The 25,961-nt window shown below is 36.6% G+C and overlaps 1 protein-coding gene across 6 annotated transcripts; it reads right to left on the bottom strand.

The window, feature by feature from the left end:
* Positions 1-950: 950 nt before the first annotated feature.
* Positions 951-24,297, bottom strand: LOC134667908 (glutamate receptor ionotropic, kainate 2). 6 transcript variants are annotated; one of them, XM_063525319.1, is made up of 18 exons: positions 24,207-24,284; positions 21,996-22,151; positions 20,374-20,558; positions 19,856-20,013; positions 19,186-19,327; positions 18,477-18,644; positions 17,835-17,855; positions 16,834-16,986; positions 13,060-13,278; positions 12,194-12,444; positions 11,925-12,104; positions 11,682-11,813; positions 10,942-11,079; positions 9,920-10,118; positions 8,725-8,956; positions 8,183-8,298; positions 4,685-4,849; positions 951-2,944 (listed from the first exon to the last, which is right to left on the bottom strand). In XM_063525319.1, exons 1-18 carry the CDS (start codon positions 24,280-24,282, stop codon positions 2,795-2,797), a joined length of 2,841 nt encoding a protein of 946 aa, XP_063381389.1. In that variant the 5' UTR covers positions 24,283-24,284; the 3' UTR covers positions 951-2,794. The 6 variants fall into 6 exon arrangements, with proteins under 6 accessions (XP_063381389.1, XP_063381390.1, XP_063381394.1 ...); XM_063525320.1 differs by having other exon boundaries at positions 4,694-4,849; XM_063525324.1 differs by lacking the exon at positions 11,682-11,813 and having other exon boundaries at positions 24,207-24,297.
* Positions 24,298-25,961: the final 1,664 nt, after the last annotated feature.

The following is a 25,961-nucleotide window of genomic DNA, read 5'->3' as shown; positions in this document are numbered from 1 at the left end:
ATTGTGTAGGTATCATTACAGTTTATTTTTCTCTGTTAACATAACTGTATTAAGAACTAGTTGACTGTATTCAGAATTAAGAATAACAACTTACAAGACCGCATTAGTTACATAGCGATTAATATATTGTGCAAACTGGCGCAGTGACAAGATTTACTATTCAAAATGAATCATGAATTTTTCGTACAGAGGATGCTGAAGTAGATATGACATAATATTTCTGCAAGCTTCGTGAACATTTTATGTGGGTATGTCATATTGTATTATGATAATGACACGAAAACTAAAACGTATTGTAACTTTATTTGCCGTTAGATTGTTTACTGTACCAATAAATGAAATAACAATCAAAGCTTTCATACAGCACAATAACGACATGTAGCAGCGTACTTAAAATAAAATAAAAGGCTGTTTATTTCATGACAAGGCAATATTTGATGGGTACTACCTTTTACGAGGTCGTATAAATGAACACAGCGGTAACAAGTTTTGCGCACCTATATCGTATAAAAGTAGTAAAAACGCTATGAACGTGGGTTAACTTTACCTGATTTCTTATCTTTATATTCAGGAGTTTTATTAGTTCAGCCGTTATAAGCATAATAGAGAAATCTGGGAGTAAATTACTTTTATGAATTTCTTTTAGGGTGTTTTATTTTTACTGTTAATATGTGTTTGCTGTATAAACGTTTAAAAGGTAGTCACATTTGCATGATTATGAGTCTTGGGATTAAGCTGTTGTCATTGTGATAAACATTATAAGCTTTGTATTGTAGTATATTCTCATGAGGTTAGAAACCAACAACAATTAATTTATAAACATGCTCTTCGTTGTGAAAATATGATTTTATTTTACGATTATGATCGATAATTAGACGGCAATTGACTATTTTACTATACTTACCGACTTTACCGAGAGTCATTATTTTACTATAAAATAAAACTAAACATATTATTAAAAGTATTTATTAATTTAAAATTGAGATTTAAACGTAAACTTATAAACTTATTATTATACGTAGTAAATTTAGTCGAAGTTTTTTTTGGCACAATTTGAGCAGATCATCAAATTGCTTTTACCACTTTCCTACTTTGAACAAATCTTTGCAATCTGTCCGTTTTATTAGGCGTTGATTTTAAAGTTTCACAATTATTAGGCTAAGTCCAGTGAGAATTGCGTAGTGGTAGTTCCTTTGAAGTATGTTCGTTAATTTTTTTTTATCTCAATCGTTATCTTTATGTACAATGATCAATGCAGATAATATGTAATCTGCACATTCAGTCAAATCTCAAACCGCAACCTGTCTATTTATTATTAAGAAGTCGGGTAAAACTAATTAGTACATTATTTCAATTTAATGGTCATTTTATTGTATGTGTTATCATTTATATATTGCTCTTTTTATACACGTATCTCTAAAGTTATTTCTAATTTGGCTTTAATCCAGAACGACGCCGATATCCGATTAGCGATGGGCGAAAAATTGCATGAAGCCTATTTACAGCATAATAGATCATAAAAAAGCTGTTTTGATAAACAAAAAAAAAACATATAATTAGAGCCCAGTATGACCTTTTAGAATCGTTTTTAGGGTTCCATAGTTGAATAGGTCAAATAGCTTTATTTACCGCCGTTTTTAGGATGGCAGCGTAGCACTGAGTTAAGCCGAATTCCAAATTTTGTTTGGTATGTATGTAATTTATACAATTTCAAAATAGTAAGAATAAAAAAATTCTTAAACAATTTACATAGCTAATTATTTACCTTTTCAACTCCAACATTTGTTGAATTCGAATACAGTTTTTCCTGTTTTACATCGACTTATTGTAATAAAGTAAAAAAAAGTGCAAATGTATTTTTGGCCTTAGTTTTGGCAAGTATCATATTATATCTATGATTATATTTTATCATCAACATTATATCCTGTCATTTTCTGACAAGACCGTGTAGGTAATATAATTAATATAATAATCCGCAGTAATATAATCCACAAAGATAACTTTCACCAGTTGATGAAAGGGTGTTATTCCAATTATTATAATCCACAACATTAAAGGATCAAATATTTTCACAAAAATGGCAGTATTATTGTATCTATTTACAAAACTTTTATAAAAAAAAAAACTTTACTTGACCTTCTTCTAACATCATTATTACTTATATTTATCTGGAGACATAATCTTATTCAAACATTTTGATTAAATCAATGGAAGATAATTTTCTAATAAGGCAAGACCGTCTACATGCTAGAACTTTTGTGTTTGTATAATTTTACTTAGAATCTTTTCCCTACCGTAAGTAAAATAATTTTCTCTACAGAAAACAGTGAAACACGAACACAAAAGTCGTAGAATGTGAATGGTCCTGCCTTATAAGGCGCTCGCACACTGAACTATAAAAGTCATAAACCATTTATAAACATTTCAATAAATTAACTTTCTAAAATAAAACAATCGACGTGTCAAACGAGTCCATATTCAATTAAACTACTTCACTTTTTACATGATAATAAAGTTAGACTCTCAATTCTGCTAAATTGTCACGTTAACATTGATTACACCCTTACAGCTATACAGTACGTACTATCGAGATATGAGTTAGATATTTACAAGATTCAAACGAACTAGCACCGCTTGTGTCTAATATAAAGCATGCCCCCTTACAGTTGCTAGTAAGAAAGAAATTATTTATGTCACACTAGGACGGTGCTAGCTCATCAGGTGGTCACAGTCACTCTCACAAGTCCTTGATCGCCTACACATCGCTTGGGGACGAGGAGGCGGATGTTGGCCGCTAGTGAAGCTGGCTCTTGGTGCTAAAGCCATAGTGCAGATATGGAGAGGAGGCCCCGTCCCTTGGGCCTGAGGAGTTGCCCCCCGCCGCGCCGCTTGGACACTTGAGCGCCGACCGCAGCTCCGAGGCCATTTCCGAACACAGTGAGGCCTGACCACACAAAGCCACGGTACAGTTTCAAATTTATTACAAAATATCATTATTAGTTAGAAAAATTGTACCTCTTCTTTCTGTAGTTCCGATGAAGGGCGGCATTAGGAAAATAAATAAATAGTGTTATAGGGGCATTAGGAAAATATATAAAAATCATCTTAAATAGCGTTAACCACGGCTGCATACCCTGCTAATACTGTTTTAGTGCGTGCTGTCCAAAAATTACTTGTTTGAAAGTGCTATGCCACCCATGTCTGGCCGTCAAGTTATTGATAAAAAATTCGCGCGCAACTTGTATGTTACTAATACAATATTATTTACAAAAGTACCGAAAAGTAGTCTACTCTACTGGTGTCACAAACACAGATGCTAGCCATAGAACATTACTTAATCATAAAGATTTACCCATGTGCTGACTAAAAGTAAACCTAAAACAAAATAGAGTTAACGATGAATAATAACGTAAAAAGAAGAACTGAAATAAATAAACAAACATGTTGGTAAGTATTATGGTGACATTGACAGTTCATTATCATCAACATAAAAAAGACCGAAGCCCTCTTAAGCGTATACGCAGTATACGTATAACGCGTCTGGCCACCTCTATTGTAACACCTGCAGAAGAGTCTTTAAGACCATGTTCGACCTGGCCGGCCACATTAGGGCCCACAATAGGCGTAAATCCGTAATTGCTGAGTTCGAAATCGATAAGGAGGACAAAAATAGGTTTGGCATGATTTAGATGTATGAATATTTGATATTTTACAACGCTGACGATATAGTTATACTAAAGTTTTCTGTAAGTAGGTTTCTACAGAAACGGTAGGTAAATAATGAGCCAAAAAATAATCTACTTTGCCTATCAGTTTATCAAACGTTACATCGCATTTCTTGTAATGAAAATAATTCCTAACAGGGTTGGGCCCTATTATTACTCTAATTCCATAGAAGTCGTAATTGATAGTTCTAACATCAATAACGTAAAATTATGTAGAACACACCTATTTGTAACGTGCTATTTACAAATAACCAAATAATTGTAATGCAAAATTTAAATAGGTACACACCAATAAATTCGGAATGCTCTGTGCATTGCTCTGAGCACCGTAAACTGCTCTAATGCTGCGTAATGCTGACAATTAATAGGTACCATGTACTCACTGACTATGTTAAAAACAAGTTTAAGGGCTGATTTAGACGGCGCGCGAACTCGCATGCGATTTTAGTTATAAGTATTGCGGACTGTTGGTTACGTCCAATTCAACCGACCGATAAAAAGCGGCAATGTAATGAACCTCGCATGCGAGTTCTCGCATCGTCTAAATGAGCCCTTTATCTCCGCATACTTGACCACTTTCATTAGGTACTTCTAAAAATACATAGAGTGTAAATTTACTATGGCTATAGTTTCTATTACCTTCCCTTGTCGCATTATGCCTTCATCTTCTTCCAAAAAGTGATTATTATGATGTAATTGCTCAAAGGAATAAGTTGGCCTTAGTACTAATAACGAATGTTATTTTTCCTGTTTTGTTTTGATTTGATTTTTGTACAATGAGCCCCCCCCCCCCCACATTTAGCGTCTTTCGAGCGTCGGCGTCTGGTCAGCACTATGGAAAATGACTTCGCTGCGCAGTTGCGTCGACGTTGCGTCGAGCAGCGGCCATAGAGTTGTAGACGCCGACGCTCGAAAGACTCTAGATGTGGGGGGGGCCTAAAGTGTTTTTCTTCTACTACTAAACTCACCCGTTCATCCACAGCAACTTTGCGACTCTTCCACACGAACTCGCAGACGGCGATGACGCACGCCACCCCCATGCCGCCCATCAGCACCACAAACACGCCGCCGACGTTAGCGAGACCCAGCTCGTTTGCTGTCGACGACGACTTTGATGTCTCATCCTAGGAATGAAAGAGATTTGTTAGCTAGTTAGTGCCGGCATCAGAAAAGAATAGCACCACCCCATCTCGTCCCGTGGGTGTCGTATATATGTCGTAGGCGACTAAGGGCCCCCCCACATCTAGCGTCTTTCGAGCGTCGGCGACTGTCGGCGTCTGGTCAGCGCTATGGACGTCGTATGCGTCGACGTTGCGTCGACGTTGCGTCGACCGCGGCCGAAAGACGCCAGATGTGGGGTGGCCCTAAGGGAAAACTGGCGACAGATATGCATATCAGCAAGGCTCGCCCGTATCCTTAGCGGGGTCCTTGCTCACAAGAGCTGTGCGCGCGACACATGAAAAAAAAAAAGCTAGCTAGTTAAGCTTACTGTATTTTAGGCACCGTGTCGAACTTGACTTCTGTTTCATATTTTTGTAGTCGAATGATCTTATATATTTAAGAAATATTTTGAAATATACTAATTACATACTTATATTTTTTATTCCTTTAAAAAAGAACTGTCGCGCTACATTAATTTTCACTTTATCTTCTATATATATAAATGCAAGTGTCCTGACTGACTGATTCATCAACGCAGAGCCGAAACTACAAAAGCCAGAAAGTTGAAATTTGCACACCAGATTGCATTTATAAAGTGTACAAGAGATAAGAAGCGATTTTGAGAAATTCAACCCCTAAGGGGGTTAAAAAGGGGATGAAAATTTGTATGGGGTTAAAGTTTTATTTTAAGCTAGGAATTTGAAACTTCGTAAAAACATATATTATTAAAATACAAGAAAACTAATTTCAGCGTTTTTGAAAATTCATCCCCTGAGGTGGTGAAAAAGGGGTTGAAAGTTTGTATGGATATCAAATATTTTTTCGAATGCGGGACTTGAATCTTTGTATTTGGGGATATTATTAGAAGGCAGGAAAAGTAATTTCAGCGTTTTTTAAAATTCATCCCCTAACAGGGTTGAAAAGGGGTTGAAAGTTTGAATCCATTACAAATGCTTGGTAACTTCTAAGAAAGGCATAATAGCCGATTACAAAAAAAAGTAATTGCAACATTTTTGGAAATTCAACTCCTAAGGGGGTTAAAAGGGGGATGAAATTTCGTCTTCGGGTGCAAATTTTATTTTAAGCTAGGAACTTAAACGTTGTCAAAAGGTATTAAATTCAAATACAAAAAACTGATTTCAGCGTTTTAGAAAATTCATCCCCTAAGGTGGTGAAAAAGGGGTTGAAGTTTGTATGGATATGATTTTTTTTTTCTATTGCGGGACTTGAATCTTTGTATTTGGGGATATTATTAGAAGACAATAAAAGTAATTTCAGCGTTTTGTAAAATTCATCCCCTAACAGGGTTAAAAATGGGATGAAAGTTTGTATGGGGTTAAAGTTTTCTTTTGAGCTAGGAATTTGAAACTTCGTTAAAAGATATATTATTAAAATACAAGAAAAGTCATTTCAGCGTTTTTGAAAATTCATCCCTTAAGGTGGTGAAAAAGGGGTTGAAAGTTTGTATGGATAACACACATTTTTTCGAGTATGGGACTTGAATCTTTGTATTTAGGGATATTATTAGAAGACAGGAAAAGTAATTTCAACATTTTGTAAAATTCATCCCCTAACAGGGTTAAAAAGGGGTTGAAAGTTTGAATCCATTACAAATGGTTTTGAAACTTCTTAGAAAGGCATAATAGCCGATTATTAAAAAAAATAATTGACGTTTTTGAAATTTCAACCCCTAAAGGGGTTAAAAAGGGGATGAAAATTCGTCTGCGGGTGCTTATTTTATTTTAAGCAAGGAACTTGAAACTTTGTAAAAACGTTTTAAATACATGAAAACTAATTTCAGCGTTTTTGAAAATTCATCCCCTAAGGTGGTGAAAAAGGGGTTGAACGTTTGTATGGATATCAAACATTTTTTCGAGCGCGGGACTTGAATCTTTGTATTTGGAGATACTATTAAAAGACAATAAAAGTGATTTCAGCGTTTTGTAAAATTCATCCCCTAACAGGGTTAAAATGGGTTTAAAAGTTTGAATCCATTACTAATGCTTTGAATATTCTTAGAAAGGCATAATAGCCGATTACAAAAAAAAGTATATTGCAACGTTCTTGGAAATTCAACCCCTAAGGGGGTTAAAAAGGGGATGAAAGTTTGTATGGGGTTAAAGTTTTATTTGAAGCTGGGAACTTGAAACTTAGTATAAAGGTATTAAATTAAAATACAAGAAAACTAATTTCAGCGTTTTTGAAAATTCATCCCCTATGGTGGTGAAAACGGGGTTGAAAATTTGTATGTATATCATACATTTTTTCGAGCGCGGGATTTGAATTTTTATGTTTGGGGATATTATTAGAAGACAATAAAAGCGATTTCAGCGATTTATAAAATTCATCCCCTAACAGGGTTAAAATGGGGTTCAAAGTTTGAATCCATTACAAATGCTTTGAAACTTCTTAGAAAGACATAATAGCCGATTACAAAAAAAAAAGTAATTGCAACGTTTTTGGAAATTCAACCTTTTAGGGGGTTAAAAAGGGGATGAAAGTTCGTCTTTGGGTGTAAATTTAATTTTAAGCTAGGAACTTGAATGTTTTGCAAAAAAAAAGGTATTAAATTAAAAAACATGAAAACTAATTCAAGCATTTTTGAAAATCATCCCCCAAGGTGGTGAGAAAGGGGTTGTAAGTTTGTATGGAGATCAGATATTTTGTGAGTGCGGAACTTGAATCTTTGTATGGGCATAGGTACCTAATTATGAGAATACAAGAAAAGTAATTTCAGCAACCAACATCAAAATCTAATTGACTTAAAACTTCATACAACTTGCTAAAAAAGAAAAGTACTTACTTAATTTCAACTTTGCTTGGATATGAAAATTATATGTACTTAAGATGTAAAATGTTGAAGATAAGATTCCACGCGGACGAAGTCGCGGGCAACAGCTAGTTAACCATAAACAATACTTTGAAGTCACAAGCGCCTCCTATACGGGGCATGAATGTTTTGCACCTCATCGTTAAACACAGTAAATTTAAAACAGTAAGTAGTTTTTATTTTTATTTTCTGTGCATTCAAATCACAAAAATGATCATGAAAATATTTTAACCACGCTTGTCAGCCAGGACGTTTATACGAGTTTGTAACTTCCATACAAAGTTTCTAACTTCAAGAGCAATGTCCGCCGCCGGCGAAGCGCTATGTAACGTGTAAACTGCATTAGTTAATTCGAACTACCAACTCAATTACACCAATAAAGTTGCAGTATGAACACAGTTTGATTTGATATTTAGAATTCTAATAATTAAATAGCCCTATTTACCTAGTTACCGTCTCGACTTACCCTACAGGATCCTCCGCCTCTTTTTTCTTTCCACCATTTCGTTTTCAGAATATGCAATTTGCCTTCCTCTTGCAGTTTTAAAACAGCACCACTGATAGCAGTGCGGTATGGGGAATCTAGACAAAGATAAAATATTTATGATTTTAAAATATATTCAGTGACGGGTCCTTTGTGAAAATATGAAATTTAACAAATCAATCTATTAATATTCATTATTCATCTAGGTAAGGGTGTGACCTGACATGCACGGATTCGCCGAGTGCCGAGCCGATTATTTCATACATTCCAAAAAGTTCTTCTTTTCTTTGAAATAATCGGTTCGGCACTCGGCGAGTCTTGGCCGCATCATAAAAATAGTACAATAATGTTCGAGAAAAAAGTAATAAAACGGCGATAATACCGATAAAAGTCATGAAGTGCAAACTTTTACTAAAACGTTGGAATTTCATGAATAGAATGCTGAAATAACAAGATTTTGAAAGTCATGACATGTCAAACAATTTTGGCTTTCATGTCAAAAAATGTAAGAACAAAAAACTTACTAGGTGGCATCGCGATCCCGTAGCCCTTGGAGTCAAGCATGCCGCCGACCTGCGTAAGGTCGCAGTTGCGCTCGACCACATATTCGATGGTCGTGGACTCCATCAGGTACGCGTACGCTCCCTTGCCGCGCATCACACGCTCCTCGCCCTCCTTGTTGGTGGTGGCGAACACTGACGGCCTCGCAGACTCCATAAACGACCACATGCGCTGGTAAGTCGAGAAGTTTGAATCCTGTTGAAGTTAAATCATGAAATTTAAGAGCAATACAAAAATAAGTAGCCTTATCCTCATCCTTTTTCATCATACAATTTATTTTTTTAATTTCTTCATAAGCATATTCAATTACACAAACGGGTCTACCGCGATATAATTTCATTGTCTACTTGGGGACCAGTGATTCAAATGTTGAAACCAGCAGATATATCTTCGGACCAGTGTACGGATACTGTGAGTGTTGTGTGTCGTGCCGTGGACAATAAACATTAAACTTTAACGGGTAGCTGCAATTTCTTTGTCTACCCCGAACATTTTTATAAACTAATTTCGGGTAGTTTAGTGTTGTTTTATTAATATCTCCGTTGACATTTGTTGGGACGTCAGTCTTTCCGTGACCACAGCTGATGCAACTCAGCTGAAACGTCGGAATTAAAGGTAAAAACAATGAAATTATATCGCGGTAGACCCGTTTGTGTAATTGAATATGTGTACAAAACGCGAGAGTTTAAAGTGTTATATTCTTCATAAGCAATTTGTCAAAGCTTTAAGCATAACATAATTAGTGTCATCACGTAAAATTGTGTGCCTTCAGAATCTGAGTTGAGGCACTATGGCCGACAATGAAAATTTATGAATGATTTTTATATTACCAATCTACTGTGTCACTTCAACTACTATCAACATATCAGATTAGGGCTTTATATTCTAATCAACTTAGAAGACTATTAACTGATTTATCTAAAGAATCCGTCATCTAAATAGTCACTCGAAGAACAATGACGCGTAAATTTGGAGAAGCGTCGCCATAAACAAATTTCGCAAATTCTAGTTTACATTTTATTAACGCTCGCTTCTACGAGTACTTACTCTTCGCTTTGCTTGAATAGATGGGTAACTGAGAAAAGTTATTATGCTTAATACTTAATTTTGTTGTCTACAGCTTTATTTTTTACACGAGTAGCCTTAAAAAAATCTTACCCTGAAGAAAGCAGCGGTGGAGCCTCCTTTCAAAGCGCCGTACTTGATTTTTGTCTGTTTTGCGAGATCTTCCGCGCTCTCAATAGGCGAGTCCATGCGCTCGACGGTAAGAAAAGCGGCCAAATTCGCGGTATACGATGATATCATGATCAAAGTGAAGAACCACCACATTCCAGCCACCATTCTTGTTGAAACCGCTCTGGCAATACATTCAGATACAAAAGTTAAGTCTAAACTTGATCATGTTTCTAAGTGCCGCTACATCAAATTAAGTGTTCAAAGGAGCTGAAATCACTAAACTAACGTTTGAACATGTTGAGCATCTACTTGAATTGAAAGTGTAGTGATTTGATTACTCGTGAAATGTAATCTCAAATGAAAATCTTTATAGCTGTTCTACTAAATACTTTAATGCGTTTTCAATCAGTTTTGATATTAGTAGCTTCTGAGATCGATGTTACATATTTCACATCACATCATGGCATGGAACTGTAGGTACATAAATTTTAAAAGAATCAAGTTGAAAACATGTAACATCGATCTTTAGGACTTATCTATGATTTAACTTTAAATTTTGATGCAGCAAGCTATGGATACTACACAAGCACAGAGAAATCTGGTGCACTGTTATCGGAGAACCATACCGGATTCAAAAACAAAATTATCAAAACCATGACTAAGTATTGTGAATCCAAAGCTCATCGAAAGTACCGAACCATCTCTATGTGAACCGGACGGTGTAGGTTTACTTACTCAGTAACTACCGATGCTTGAAATTCACAAAGGGCTGTGGTCGCTTTGAAACTAATTAGTGAAAAGGAGTTCTTCATCCAAGCTTCGCAGTAACCGAAGGCTACATTTCCGTATTTACAAAGACGGAAGAATATATGCGCTATCAGCTAGGTCAGTTTATCGAGTAGGACCAAATAAAGTGCCTTCAGAAACCTTATGCGCCCGTATGCAAAACTTGAAAACTGAGGGTGCAGAATTGTAGCCAACCGTTAGTAGTAGATGGGACTTACTTCGGTGCGATATCCGAACCTTGCTGCATCAAGGAGCCGATAGTGAACCACAGCGAGTTCAACAGAGTGAATTGATTCTCCAGCACCTGCGGCTCGTCAAGACAGTTCCTCGGGCTGTCCCACTCGTACGGGCTGAACCTGCGCCCAAATACCGCCCATTTAATGACTGTCTATTACTCACGCTCACCATCAATTGCTCTTCACCCTCTTCGTCATTTATTTGACAAAGGCGTAAAATTTCAAAATATTCAAAATTATGTCCAAATCGTAAAATTGCCAATAAGTAAATAATTAGGTACTTAAATTGTATCTTGAAGCATTATTCTTAAGTACTCATTAAATTTTCATCAATCATTTGATTCAGGACATAATTCCAAGTTATTGACGGTTTACGATTTAGAGAAAATTGCCAAGTTAACATTTTACGACTTTGAAAAATGACAAATCATTCTCTCGTTTATGTTTTTGATGGTCTGAGCGTATTTTCCAGGAAAATAGGGCTCTGTCTATCGCACGGAAAAAGTACCCAATTGTTACGGATATTCCTAACAGTATTCCTCGAAAAAGGGCGAGTCATTCTCGACCATTCTAGATTTTCATAATTCAAACTGTATTGATTTCGCTGAGGTCACTATTCTCCAGCGACACTAAAACCACATTTGAATCGTTTTAGTGCCAATGCCAAATGTGTTTTCAAAATCGCTTTTGCGCAATTCTTCTATTTGTTATCTTTATCTTACTTGGGTAAAAAGTCACAGCTCTGCTGCATTAGAGATCCAATGGCAAACCACAGACAGTTAGCGAGTGAAAATATATTTTCCATTTTCTCTCCGTCCGGCGACCGCGTTTGATGCCATTCGTACGGAGTAAACCTATTGGATTAGCGCATTTAGCACACGAATAAAAAGAGAGTTACTTTATACGAGAGGGGTATTCCACAAAATATTAAATGGGTTTGCTTTAGCAAGAACGAAAGAACGTACCTGGCTAAAATAAACAGCAACACTGAAACACCCAAGTATGCCGTGGCCATATAAATCCAGACGTCCAGAGACAATGGCGAGAGAAACGAAAACAGGTTCGGCGGTTGTTTAATAGGTTTGCGGTAGAGAACAGAAATTCCGAGGTTCATGAAAGGCATTGTGAAGTCGACCACTTGCTCCCTGTTCAAAAAAACATTGTATAAAGTAAAATGTGTATTTTCTTTGTGAGAATAAAGGACCAAATATTTTGTAAGTGTTCGAGTACGTACCTGTCGTATGTAATGGTTAGATCCGCAATGGCTACGTCAGCACGCTGTTCTAACAATTCTCTTATCATTCCATCCCATTCTTTAGTCTCCCGATTGAAGGATCCGTATCTGCCATCAGGGGCGAGCTTGAATGTGTAATTGAAGCCCAGAATTTTAGATATCTCGTGAATGAGATCGATGGCGTACCCTTCGAATTGCGCATTTCCTGTCAACTTCTCGCTTGCTTCCTTCCGCATACAATACGGAGCACTCTATGGAAATATTGAATATGTAAATGTGAAACCAAATAAATGTAAGTAATATTTTGTTGTCAAAGTAAATATGTCGATCTCAAAAGTAGCTTTACAATATAGCATCTTGTGATTTTTGTATATTCAAGTGCGATTTACTTTAGGTATATATTTTCTCGTTTACTCAATCTGACTGTGACAAATACAAATGTATTAAAGAGGGGGCGTGAACCTACTTAAGAAATTAAGTATGAAGAAGGAAACAAAAGATATTGGCGCACCGCACGACACATATGGTGATAGGAGTCTGAAATATAATCTAGTTTGTGTCAATTCTTTTACAGCATTTGCCTTGTAAAAACGTGTAACAATTCAGAATAAAAACAAAAAATTTTCGTTAGCCCCCTCTTAAGCCAACATCTACTTCCGAGGCCGACCTTACGTTTACAAGTAGAGATGTAAAGTATTAGATATAAATGTAAGCGACTATATTTCTTACTTGTGCAATGTGATGTAATTTACAAGTTATGTGAGTCAGGAGAGTGTACATACAAATGTTGTGTGCGCTAATAGGCTTTGTGGGACTCAGGAGAGTAGTTAAATGTTACCAAAAGATTGATGTCGGTGCGCGCTTACCAAAATCGTCGTCACTATCAAGGTTTTGTTTTGCAGGATCTCGACAATCTGCTTCTGATTTTCGCCGTAAGATCGTGTATAGTTTACGCCTTCAGAGGAATTCCAAATACCGGCCTTCTGGAGGCCGTCCCTTGTGAGTTCTATTATGTCGAGAGTGAAGTCGCTCCTGAATCCTTGATGGTCAAACTTTATAACTCCGGTTAAGCCCTTCATCTCTACCTGTGTATTGAAACAAACGGGCGTTGTGAAACTTGCATAATCAGCCTGTTCAACTATTTAGTTGCGGTGGGAACTTTGGATTGTGTTCGTGCTGCACGTTTCGGTGAATTCCTTTCTAGCTAATAGGTTGTCGACTGCTGCTAACAAGTTAGTTTAGACAAAGCCGAAGACAAATTTACTTACGTCTTGTGCGTGTCTTGTATCGTATCGGATTATAAATAGCATTGTTTCAAGTGAGTTACAAGGTCAAAAGCAATTGAAATTTGGTAAATATTACGTTATTATGATGTTATGAACATTACATTAGGATTGAAAACAAGAGAATAAACAGTTAAAACAATCTATGACCAAATAAGCACTAATTAATATTACCTCTGAGATACGAACGAAGTGTTTTATCTCAATATTCACAGAAAAAACTTAGGGAGATAGGAGGCAATTTTCCTTCTTCAGAGCTGTCATGACAAGGAGAAAAGTTAATTTTTTAACCGACTTCCATTTCATAGAAGGAGGAGGTTCTGTATTCGGTTGTGGCTATTTTTTTTTTTTTTTTTTTCTATGTACGTTCACCGATTACTCCGACATCCGTGGTCCGATTTGAGTAATTCTTTTTTTGTTTGAAAGGAGCTACCTCCGAGTTGGTCCCATTTTAATTTGGTTCTGTTCTGATGATGGAATCCATGAGGAATTGAGGGAACTCCTCAATTTTTAAAGGCACATGCATGGTGATTTGGGTGTTTTCTTAAGCAACTCGAGCATTTTTTCCCGAAAACCACCACTTTGATGAAGTGGACCTGATGATGATGATTGTTTTGATGATAATGATGATGATTTTTTGAAATGTAGTATGTTCAGCGATTACTCCGGCACCTGTGATCCGATTTGAGTAATTCTTTTTTTGTTTGGAAGGAGTTACCTCCAAGGTGTTTCCGTATTATTTTTGGTTCTGGTCTGATGATGGAATCCATGAGGAATTGAGGGAACTCCTCAGTTTTTAAAGGCACGTGTAAAGTGATTTCGGTGTTTTCTAAAGTAACTCGAGCATTTGCTTCCGAAAACCGCCAATTTGATGTAGTGCAAGTGTAGCCCTACCACGAGTTTGACATTGACATATTCGCTAAGTTAGCGACGCTAACGTCTTCGTAACTTACTTTTGATGCATCTTGCTCGCATTAATATGCCAGTACGAGCGAGATGCAAAGAAAGTAAGTTACACACACGCTAGCGAATAAATCAATGTCAAACTCTTGGTAAGCAGGTAAGGCTACTGATCGGGGGTTAGGGTTAGGAGTTAAAGGGGTCGGGGAATGGCGGTTGAAGGGCTGCTGGTTCAGGGTCGAGGGGTTGATGGATCAGGGGTTGATGCGCTGTGAGGTAGAGTTATCGGGGGGTTGAGGGATTGGGTCAGTGGCGGGGCGGAGGATGGATTTAGTGTAGTGACAGGAATTATAATTTCCCAGACGGACTCGAGAAAATTCCTGATTACATATTTATTAAAGTAGGTACACGCATTTAATGTTAATCATGATGTTGTTTTTCATTCATGCGTCGCGCTCTTAACAATGCATTAAAACTAAAAATGGAAAAATAAAAACTTTTTACAAAAAAAAGAAAACCGACTTCAAAAAGGATGAAATAAAATATTATCCTTTTTAAGTCTATGCGTTACCAACTGATATGTTTGAAGTCGGTGCCAAGCCAAGTAGTAACAATACCCGTCAAAAATAATCAGCTTTATGACTATAAATCCCATTAGAACTGTACTAATAACTATTATAAATGTGTAAGTAATTCTGTCTGCCTCTTTGTCGCCTTTTCATGGCTAAACAACTGAACCGATTTAGGTGAAATTTGGCAACAAGGTAAATTCTTTGAATTGTTTTATATTTTGAAATGTAGTCCTCTGAATAAGGGACGGGAAATAACTCAGTCCCAATCCCACGCTTGCGTGCCGACAAACATGGTACGGACTGTGCCAAGAAGGTTTGATCGTGTGTTCAGGTACAGTCGACGTCAAAGATATGTTTACACTTTTGCACCTTACTCCTTTTTAATAAGACGAAAAGTGTAAACATACTTTTAACGTTGACTGTACCTACAAAAAGTACGTTCATTGTCGTCGTGTAAGGCAATCCAACGTACATACTTATTGAATCGTACCAAAATCATGGTAGGTATGCTTCATAAGTTGGCTTGGCACCGACTTCAAACATATCAGTTGGTAACGCATAGACTTAAAAAGGATAATATTTTATTTCATCCTTTTTGAAGTCGGTTTTCTTTTTTTTGTAAAAAGTTTTTATTATCATTCAGCTTTTACGGGGGCGTTTTATGAATGAACGTCTTAAACTTGTAAGCAAATCCTTGACGATATTAAGATTTATCTTTGTCAAGAACCTTAATAAAATATGATTTATAGTTATACTTAATTATAAATTATTTACAAATGCTAAATTTATTATACTATTTTTAGGGTTCCGTACCCAAAGGGTAAAACGGGACCCTATTTTACAAATGTTTTTACCGCATGTTTTAGTGCTTTTACAATTTTGCCAACGGAATGCTTCCTACGACATACTTTGATAATTTACTTATCAAAAGGTTTATTAACCAAAGAGGTTTTTTTTGTTTAACTTTGATGCCCGGATGGCACAATAAAACTGAAGTGTTTCAACAATAAACATGTGAAACATCGTAGTTTACGTTAATAATTATGAATCATAAGATCAGTGAATAATGTCTAGCATTAATGTAATGTACTTATATTTGAACGGCCAGTAGCCCCGTTAGAACTCGGCACTCGGCAATCCCTAAGCTCGCTAACAATGCGGACAACTAATCCTAGTACCCACTAATGCGCCCTACATTCTCAACTCGAAACAAGAGAACTACTCCTGTCTCCTTTATACTGCACATGAGTGAGGTGTAAAGCTACGTTGAATTAATTTCTACTCTAAGTGATGCTTAACCTCACTGTTCAGCCGGCTTTTATTCGGTATTTAGGTGCCTAATATTCAGAGTATTCAGACGAAAGCGAGGAATGTGGTAGCAAAACTTTAATTGCTGGGGCTAATTAAACATTTCTCGCGGCGCGATTTGTTTTCATAGTGATTATTTAACAAGTACACCGTGCCATTTTTTACTCTACTATCCATTTCGTTAATGTACATAGCAAAGATGAGTTTATTTTGATCTCTACCTGTGATCCGACGAGACCCAAATTAAAGTTTTAATTTTAGAGTTAGAACCAACTATTGATTTCCGAGTGGAAATGTTCAAATTTGGAACAAAAGTGTAACTACGTACGTAAGCAATGCAATTTTAAGTCTATAGATAGCCTATAAATACTAAAAGACCCGTGTAATAATTCTTAAAACTCTATGTTTGGGGAAAACTACCTGATTGAAAAATGGAATCAGTTAAATTATTAGAAATCAAACTAATTTAAAGGCACATGTTCATCAAATACCATGTTCATTATTCGCAACCTACCCATATTTTAATGTAATTAATTGATACAAACAATAAATTAAATTATACAGAAGCAATACTCACGATCTTCATATAATTGATGAGACTGTAACCGTGAGGCCACGTGTCTTCAGCTTCGCACGACAGAGGTCGCACGTCGATTTGCTGTGACGTGTCCAGATCGTGCAAAGCCTTCGCGAATAAATGTACGGCGTCGTACATCAACGCAGTTTCCGTCTGTGTAAAAAAAAATGTTTAGATAACATATGAGCTGGCCTATAGTTTGGCGGCAAACGACAATCTAAAATTAAAACTTATATGATGAAGGATGCGAACGAAAAGTTACTTGGTCATATCTAAGTGTTATAGTTCGTTTTTTTAGCATTAGAAAGAACTTGCAAGAAGGTAAACGATCTTGACATGTCTTTTAATTGAAAAACGCTTTTTAAAAACAAAAAACTATTACTTATGAAAGCAGAAGAATATAAATGGTCGTATTAGATTCATAATTGTTACATATTTGCCGTAACTTATTTTTAAAATGTGTTTTTCAATTAAAAGCCACATCAAGATTGTTTACCTTTTTTCTAATGCTAAAAAAAACGAGGTATAGATTTGATTGGTGTTTTCTATTATGGAAAGTAAAGGTAAGGAAAACAATCTCCATGTATCAAAAAGTGACCGTCAAACCATGTTTTTTATTCTTATAAGGAAACGATTGTCACTTGGCTAGGCTCTCAGATACAACTGTCTGTAGGTAATCAAAAAATGTAACAAATAAGTACTTAAGTATCGATGGCCAGGCGTAGTTTGCTTTTTAGTACAAGGTACAAAGAAAAATTAACCGTTGAGATGTAGGGTCGAAAGGGCCTGCTACGCATAAGTAGTACAAAAGTCTGATACACCCACTTTTGACTGCCCCGCTCGCACTAAAATGAAAGTTACCAGATTCTTTTACGCAGTGTTTTATAATCAGCTCATAGCGAACTTGTACATAATTTTATATTATTTCAAAGAGTTGAGGTAGGCAAACAAATTAACTTGTTAGTAAAGTAAATAAATATCTTGTAAACTTGTATACTCACCTTTATAAAGGTCATGTTTTCCTGTGAACAGAACAAGCAATTTCATTATGCTAAACAAGTTTAGTCTGCTCTATTTTAGGAATTACTTAATAATTTTGGTATTCCGTCGTTAACTTCGAAATTTGCGGGCCAGACACTGTCAGTAAATACCTTAGGTACAGGTTATTATTATTGATAATGTAGTGAGTGGGATGAATAGGAATAATAAGAAAACTGGAATAATACGAAAAATTTATAAAATTATTAATATACTGCCTTACTGGTAGTGTCTAAATCGCAAGTATTTTTTTAACGAGTATAATTGTATAAGAAGGTTAAGGCTGTAGTCCCAACCCAATTCGTCACAGTGCGTTCTATTTCATATTATTTAGGTATTATATGAGATTGCGTGTAAAAAGTAAGTACCTATTTGCACGAAAATACATCGACGAAAACGCGTTAAAAAAAAATTAACACATGCTGCTATTCTGCCCGACCACACATTAAGACATTAAGAGCCATAACAACCTATGGAAAACTCATTCAATTTTATTGTTTATAGACAGCAAATTTCTAATTCAAACTGGATTTTCAATGACTTACTGTGTGATAGGGTAGTATCTATTATTTAATCTATGTTCTCGTAGACAATTTGAAATGTACCTTAGCAGAGGTATGGCCTAGTTGCAATTTCCTTCCTTTCCTTGCCTCATCATAGACCCAGTCTCTGACTACTCTTTGCACGTCCGCCCTTTCGGGGTCTAGCAATCTCAGTGAGGTTATATTAGTTCCACCGTACTTGAATTCTTCTAAATCAACGCTATGTAAGTCCTGTTAAAATAATAAGAGGTATCAACATTTTGTAAGCGACACATCCACATATTTTCTATGACAGGATTATGTTCGTAGCGCCAATTTGTGGGATGTGAATAGAATAACTAAAGTTTTAAGCTAAAGTATCAGGCCGCGTAGCCAAAATGCCAATCGCTTACGCTCCGTAGCGATCGAAACGCAACTGTCACTGTCGCGCTAATATGGAAGAGTGATAGAGAGACATAATGCTTTTCGTTATCGAAGCGATAGCGATTGTAACCTTGGCTAGGCCGGCAGCTATCCCGCCGGCAGCGTTGAATAACAACGGTCGAGATTTTTCCTTTAATACTTCTTGAAAATGTCGCATGTGCAAAGAGATGAGCTTATGCTTTAAGTGCAATATGGACGTTTCCATCCGGAATTCCAACAGAAATTCTGATAGAAACGTCCTTATTGTAGGTGAAGCCTAAGGACCCTTCTGATGGAAAGCTACATATAGGTATACTTCAAACACAAAGGTGTAATGAGTAGGCACTGTAGTAGTAGACAGCAATATTACCAGAGAGGTGATGAGATAGCTGTGGTAGTCCGACATCATCCCGATCTGTTGTGCTTGCTGTAGGACATCTCGAATCCTGTCTGTCGCACAGTCCAGCACTATGTGTGACTCCGCCGAGTTCTTAATTTGCTTTAGTAGAGGCCTGGTTGGATAAACGATTGCTTTCATTTTGATTCAAATTACAAATTCAAAAATGATTGTACTATTTTTTATAACAAATAAAAATGAAAGACAAAATCGAGTCGAAAGTGCGTTTAAACATTTAATGCCTAAGTAAGTATTACACACAATTATTTAACATCATTTGCACGAAAATTATGCCTACCTAATACTTAAAACCATGCCAAAATGAATGTTTCGTTTCATATAAATATTAAGTACTTCTTTCTCATACCAATTAAATTATGCTCGTAAATTTATGAGGATATAAGTTGTTTAATGAAATGCAACTTTACCACGAGGTAATATAACTTTCAACTGATATAGTTACAACATTTACTGAAACTCATTTTGCATTTCACGAAGTTAATGATGTTACCCGAATATTTACATGTAACTGGTTACCTATATGAATCCTTTGTTTTTGACGTATGAACAATTTTAGTATTCCATAATCAAAAACGGAATAGGTATATGATTTCCATGGTATCTGTTGGTAAAAGTTACGTACCTGTAGTCATGTGAGTCCGGCAGTTGCCTCACTGCAACCGGCAGCTCTAAAGGCCCATGGGCTTTCAGTAGCTCCTGAAGCCGAACTAGACCGTCGCTATTTTCGTACACGATTGTAAACGACTTCCAGCCCCACGCTCGTACCAGGTCCACATACGCCTGTTAGTATCAAGTAAAATTAAATGAGCAAATGATTATGTCCGGCATCTTTAAATTAAATTAGGCTAATATCATGATTATAACTATCACATGGTGATACATTGTGGCCAATTCGACTTGCTTTATATTTTATTGAATAGTTTCATAACTACATCACCCGGCTTAAGGCGGCAGGATGAAGGTAGGCCCATCGAATCACGAGTTGAGGCAACTCCATAGTCTTGCAAATGCATGTGGCATACATACCCAGCTCAAGGCAGCATGATGAGGATAGGCTTGACGAGACACGACTCGTCGGTAGTCTCACCAGGTCAAATGGGCCAGCACCATGTGTTCCAGGAATATATAAAGCATACATACCCGGCTCAAAGCTGCAGGATGCGGATAGAGGTTGACGAGACAAGACTCCCGGCGAGTGCGATAATCCCATCGGGTCTCCAGGTGGGGCAGCTCCATGGTATCGCAGATGGACTGCACGTGCGCTGCCGCCGGGGCGCTTTGCGGGCCGAAGATAGCCGCCACCCCACTTCGGAGCAGGTGGCATACTACGAGCAACATGTTAATATCAGTCTAACACGCGTAATCGGGAAACGAGATAGTCACAAGATCTAGAAACGATATAGAGATCAACTAGATTTACATTAGATATCGACTAGATGTGACTTGGATATCTAAGTCATAACTTGTCGAAATCGTTCAAGAGGACCTCCAGAATCGCGGAAACGTCAAATTTGACATATCTACCTTACAAATATCTTTAAATTATCCATATCGTAACTTGTTGAGGTCTAGTAGAGATCTATTTCATTTTCCGAATCGAGCCGTAAGGCTACTTGTAAATTGCTCTAGGTTTCTGGAATGTATGCGTACCTAATAGCTGTTCAGGTTTTAGAAAATTGGATGATGGATGTGTATTTTGCCATCACTTATGATGAGATACGCCTCAGTCGTCGCTCTATCTCTCTAGATATTTGATACAATATATGACAAAATGTGTGAAACAACTCTGAAGATACGAGTATATATTGAAGTATTATACGTCAGATAAAATATTTATTCATAATCTCGCTCTTGGACGAGCTCGAAACACTTTGAGCAAAAGAGTAAATAGTCAGGAATTTCTGTATAAGAAATAGGCTCTTAAAAAGTTCCCCGAGCTACTTTGTATTCAAAAGAAAGAGTTTGTCATCCCGTCAACCCATCTCGCTAAATTGGATGCTTACCTACAGCCTGTAGGCTACAGGCAACAGTGCTTGTAGGGGTTTACCTGGTTTTTATATATATCAAAAACATCCTAGAACTGTTTTGCTGTGTACCTGTTTATTCTGAACTTGTATAGGGACCTGTTTATTCTGAACTGAACGTTTGAAAAGTATATGTTATATGTATTAAATAGAGATATTGGCTCAAAGCTAATTTAACTATTTCTACGGTACACGAGTCGAATGTCCAACACCAAATCTATTTTTTTTTTACCAGTTTTAAATTGGACCACTCTTTTAACGTGCGGAAAACCGTTTGGGATACCAAACGGTTTTACGCACCTCAATCGTTTTAGCAATAACTCGACTAAACTATCAACCGAAAAATTGGTTCGGGCCTTTCATCTCTAATGGCGTTTGCCATAATAACTAACTGAGTTATTGAAGGGCCACTCTATACACGTCGAGTGTGGCAATTACTAGTATTTCTCTCATTCTTTTCTTTCCAAATCATATGGGTACCTACCTATTCGTTAAATATGTATGGAAGTAGGTACAGTAGAAGATGTCTCTGTATCGTACCTATCATCATTATCAAAATTTTGTAGGTACCTATTCGTAAGTTTTCTTTGGTCCAGTAATTGATCAAAAATTAAAACTCGTACCGTAAGCTGATATTCAGCTGTCTGTCAGTTGTCTCTCCTTGGTATAGTGATTATTAACTAACGAAACAATAAAATGACGTATGTGTTTAAATATATGTAAATGCTTCTAACTTACCTCTCTTGGAAGCGTGGAAGCTGTCCTGCGGCGAGATGGTCTCAACTTGAGCGAGCAGTTTGGCCCGCGGCAGAATAGCGCGGTCCGCGTTGACGCGTTCCACGGCGTACCGGAACGCTACCTCCTGCTTGTCATCTTCGGGATGGAACAGGCCACCTGCCACACATAGGTTAACAATGATGATAATTCTAATTAATGGGCACGTAACATAGAGACTCGTCGCGCGACCACTACCTGTGCTTTGCTTTATGTTTAAAAAAAAAACTTAAACTTCGCGTGTGTACGTTTAATTATGCGTTAAGCCATCAGAATCAGACATTTATAGGTAAAAGCAATATTATTTTACATGTCAAATATTTATAAATATATTATAGCTAGGTATTTAATGCGATTAAGTACCTTTGCCCAAAATTTCAAGCAAATTACAATACAATTATGTACATAAATCAATGTCAATTTAATCTCAATTTAACATCACTTACTACTGCGAAATAACAAATTGTTATTATTTTTAAAGATCGAAGAGAAGCGACTGTGCTAGAATAAAATTAGCTTAAATAGCTCCACAGTGAGCACCCAAGTCATATTTTTATATGGACATTGTAGCATTTGCATTCACATTGTCTTGTCTTCTACCACTTACAAAATAAATACGCCACCAAAATATTATATTACTTATTCACTTGACGTAGGTAACTTTAGTCTGCTCTCAACCACGAAATATTTACAAGAGAAAATGTTTATATTTACAAGTAATTAATCTAGTCAAGGTGAACCCTGACTTGGATGAATTTTAACTTATATTTATGTACACTAAAATGACGTAAATTTATACGACGTCACTAATTAGGCAGCCATTATCTAATTTGTAAAGTTTCGTTCATTTGAAATATACGTTCAGCAAAGATCCGTTTTATTCAGGGCACCAAAGAGCTTTGCATGTTTTATTTAATAAATATAAGATAATAGTAACTAAGAAAAAAATGGAGACTAGAGAATACTCTACTTTTTACAGCTAGCACAGGTATAAGTCTATATCCATAGAAACACGTACACGACAACATAAATTACATAGGACAGTCGCTGGTTGTAATCATGCAATCACGTCGATATAAGCCATAGATGTCAGAGAATTATCTCTGTTGATATTGTCCCTGGCGCTTCCATACGATACTAACTATGACCTACATAGCAAACAGCGACCACATCACATCATTGTTAATACATTTGGCAGATATCAGTATCAAATCAACCACCAGTCCATTAGAATAAGACTAAATGTAGCGCTACCTCTTCACGCAAAATAGATAAGCAAAATGGTTGTCAATTTGCAGAAAATGCCCAGAAACACTATCTAACTAAATACTTACCCCTCCCCCCCCCCCCTTCATTCATAAACGCGCTACAAGTCTCAAGTAAGAACGGGATAAAACATAATTACTTAGTTTAAAATAAGAATTGCTTTCCAAGCGAGTAAAGTTGCAAGAATCAATTCAGCAGCATTCCTTCTCGGATCTTCTATTTATATCCCTAGCTTTGAAGTTATTTCACTTTATCCATCACTTCTTAGACCCTTAATTTGCTGTTAAATTATTTAGGGAATTTAGAACTGTACAATTGGTGTTGTAAACAAACTTCGCTTGAATTATTACTTACTTATTAAAGTTAACTTTAAGATATCTAATTTTATATCACATCTATACACTTTTGAATATTTGAATAAAAGGATTGATTATGTTTCTCAAAGTAATAATTATGAATCGTATTTTCGGTAAACCCACGTATTTCACAACAGGGGGCCTAGCCAAGATAACAATTGTACATCGACAATCGCTAAACGAATAGAGAAAATCTATTGGGATGACAGATGCTACGAAAAGACACGTGACAATCTCCATACATTGAGTTTCGATTGGTTTTTTATCAACGAATGTCATCGTATCGCCTGATTTCTTATTATTTTTTTAAATTGGCGAACAATGGATTTTATTACTTGTTCCAATAATTCTGTTATTCATACCGTAAAAAATATCATTCGTCGTTTAAATATTAGATATTTATAGAATGTAAGAAGTTTAGTTTGAGAAAATCAATTCTTGTTTACGTATAGATAAAAACCCTAGAAAGAGGCACCTGGTATAAAATAAACAACACACTAGTAGTAATAGGTACGTGCTAGAAATATCCAAGTCAATACGTAATATGCCTTACCAATCCTTATCGTATCCGGCAACGCAGAAAGGTGACCAAAAAATAGGATCAGATAAATTGCCTTTGCTCCTCTCATCCTGAAACAAAAAAGTAATAACTTTTTCAATTTCGCCATTTTGCGCATAAAAAGCCACCCTAGTTTTGGACACCGTGACCAAACTTTTACAGGGCAACTGGTAATTTAGATAAAACATGAATTAGGCTATGATATCAGTTGGCAATATGTATATACCTAATTTAGATTCGCCGTTTTTTATGGACTTAAAAATGCCTAATGCAAATGAGGCAGTTGGCGAAGTGTGTTTAGATAATCCTAATTATGTCTTATACAATTGTATAGGGGAATTCGTGTTTGTGTTCGTAATGATAATTCATCTCGATAATACTAGCGGAAATGGTGTAACCTAGCCGCGTAAAGGATGACTCACGTAAGACCGGGTCGTGTCCGGACCGGAGCTTCCGGCGCTTACTTTTCTAAAGGGGCCCACAGATTACCAGTTCGCCGGACGATATCAGCCTGTCAGTTGTTTTGAGGTGTCAAACTTTTAACTGACAGGCCGATATCGTCCGGCGGACTGGTAATCAGTGGGCCCCTTAAGACATCATAGGTGATGCTTTCCATAGAAAACGGTGCGCCGGAAGCTCCGGCCCGGCCACGGCCCGGTCTAACGTGAATCATTCTTAATTATAATCATGCGTGTTGTGAGTAAAAGTTCCACTACCACACGCGATTCATTTGAAGGCTTTAACGAAAACACTTCGTTACATCAGAAGTTAGTAGGTTAATATTGGAGTACAATGCATAATAACAGTAAACACACCTAACGAAACTGAAATTAATGCGACTTTTTTCCTTATTTAAAATGTGAATGATCAAAGACCAGGAAAATTTCTCCAATAAAACCACAATATTTATGTTTGATATGATGTAACAAATATTCCTTTTTTTCCGCACAATAAAGTGTTTACTTACTCACTTAATGTTATGCGAGGGATAAATAAATTATATTACTTAAATATAAATACCATAATGTGATGTAAATATTAGACGGTTTTGTTCAGTGGAGGAATATTTATGTATCTGTAATTTTTAGGCATAAAATAAATGCTTAGGCATACAATTCAGTGAAGAACTCTGAAGGCAAAAGGCAGTAGAGTCGGACAAAAAAAAAATTCTGCAACGGATTTGATAGCCCACGTAGTGCAAGTGTCATTTAATACGTCATAATTTCATAGAAGTTTGACGTTTAAAATAACACTTTCATTGCGTGGGCTATCAAATCCGCTGCAGACTATTCTTGGTCTGACTCTATTTACTTATAGCACGTACACGTGACGAGGTACCCAGTGACCTATTACAATCTTACACACCAGTTTTATTAGCAGAAAATGGTGGCATGGCAAATCAACATTAACAGGACCCCTATTCGACAAGCGACGTTTGACGTATCGTGTTGATCTCCCGTTGATGTGGGAAAAATCATAAGTTCTCGAATACGTACAATGTCAAAATCTGACATTAACAATCCACAGTTAGGGTGACAAGCAAACCAACCGAACCACCCTTAGTTTAGAGTTGAGTTTTGGTTGTACCAAATGATATTATCCACCGTTGATGGAATCAACACTCAGTATGCAATAAAATCAACTGTTGATTTGACGTGGATGCGAAATCTGACAGTTGTACATGTCGAATTTGGCCCCAGATTCATGAATAGGGTTTCCCTGTCTTGATCTATCTACCTCCCAATATCT

Source organism: Cydia fagiglandana, chromosome 10, assembly GCF_963556715.1.
Source record: "Cydia fagiglandana chromosome 10, ilCydFagi1.1, whole genome shotgun sequence".
NCBI lineage: Eukaryota > Metazoa > Arthropoda > Insecta > Lepidoptera > Tortricidae > Cydia > Cydia fagiglandana.
This window is presented reverse-complemented; position numbering and strand designations above follow the sequence as displayed.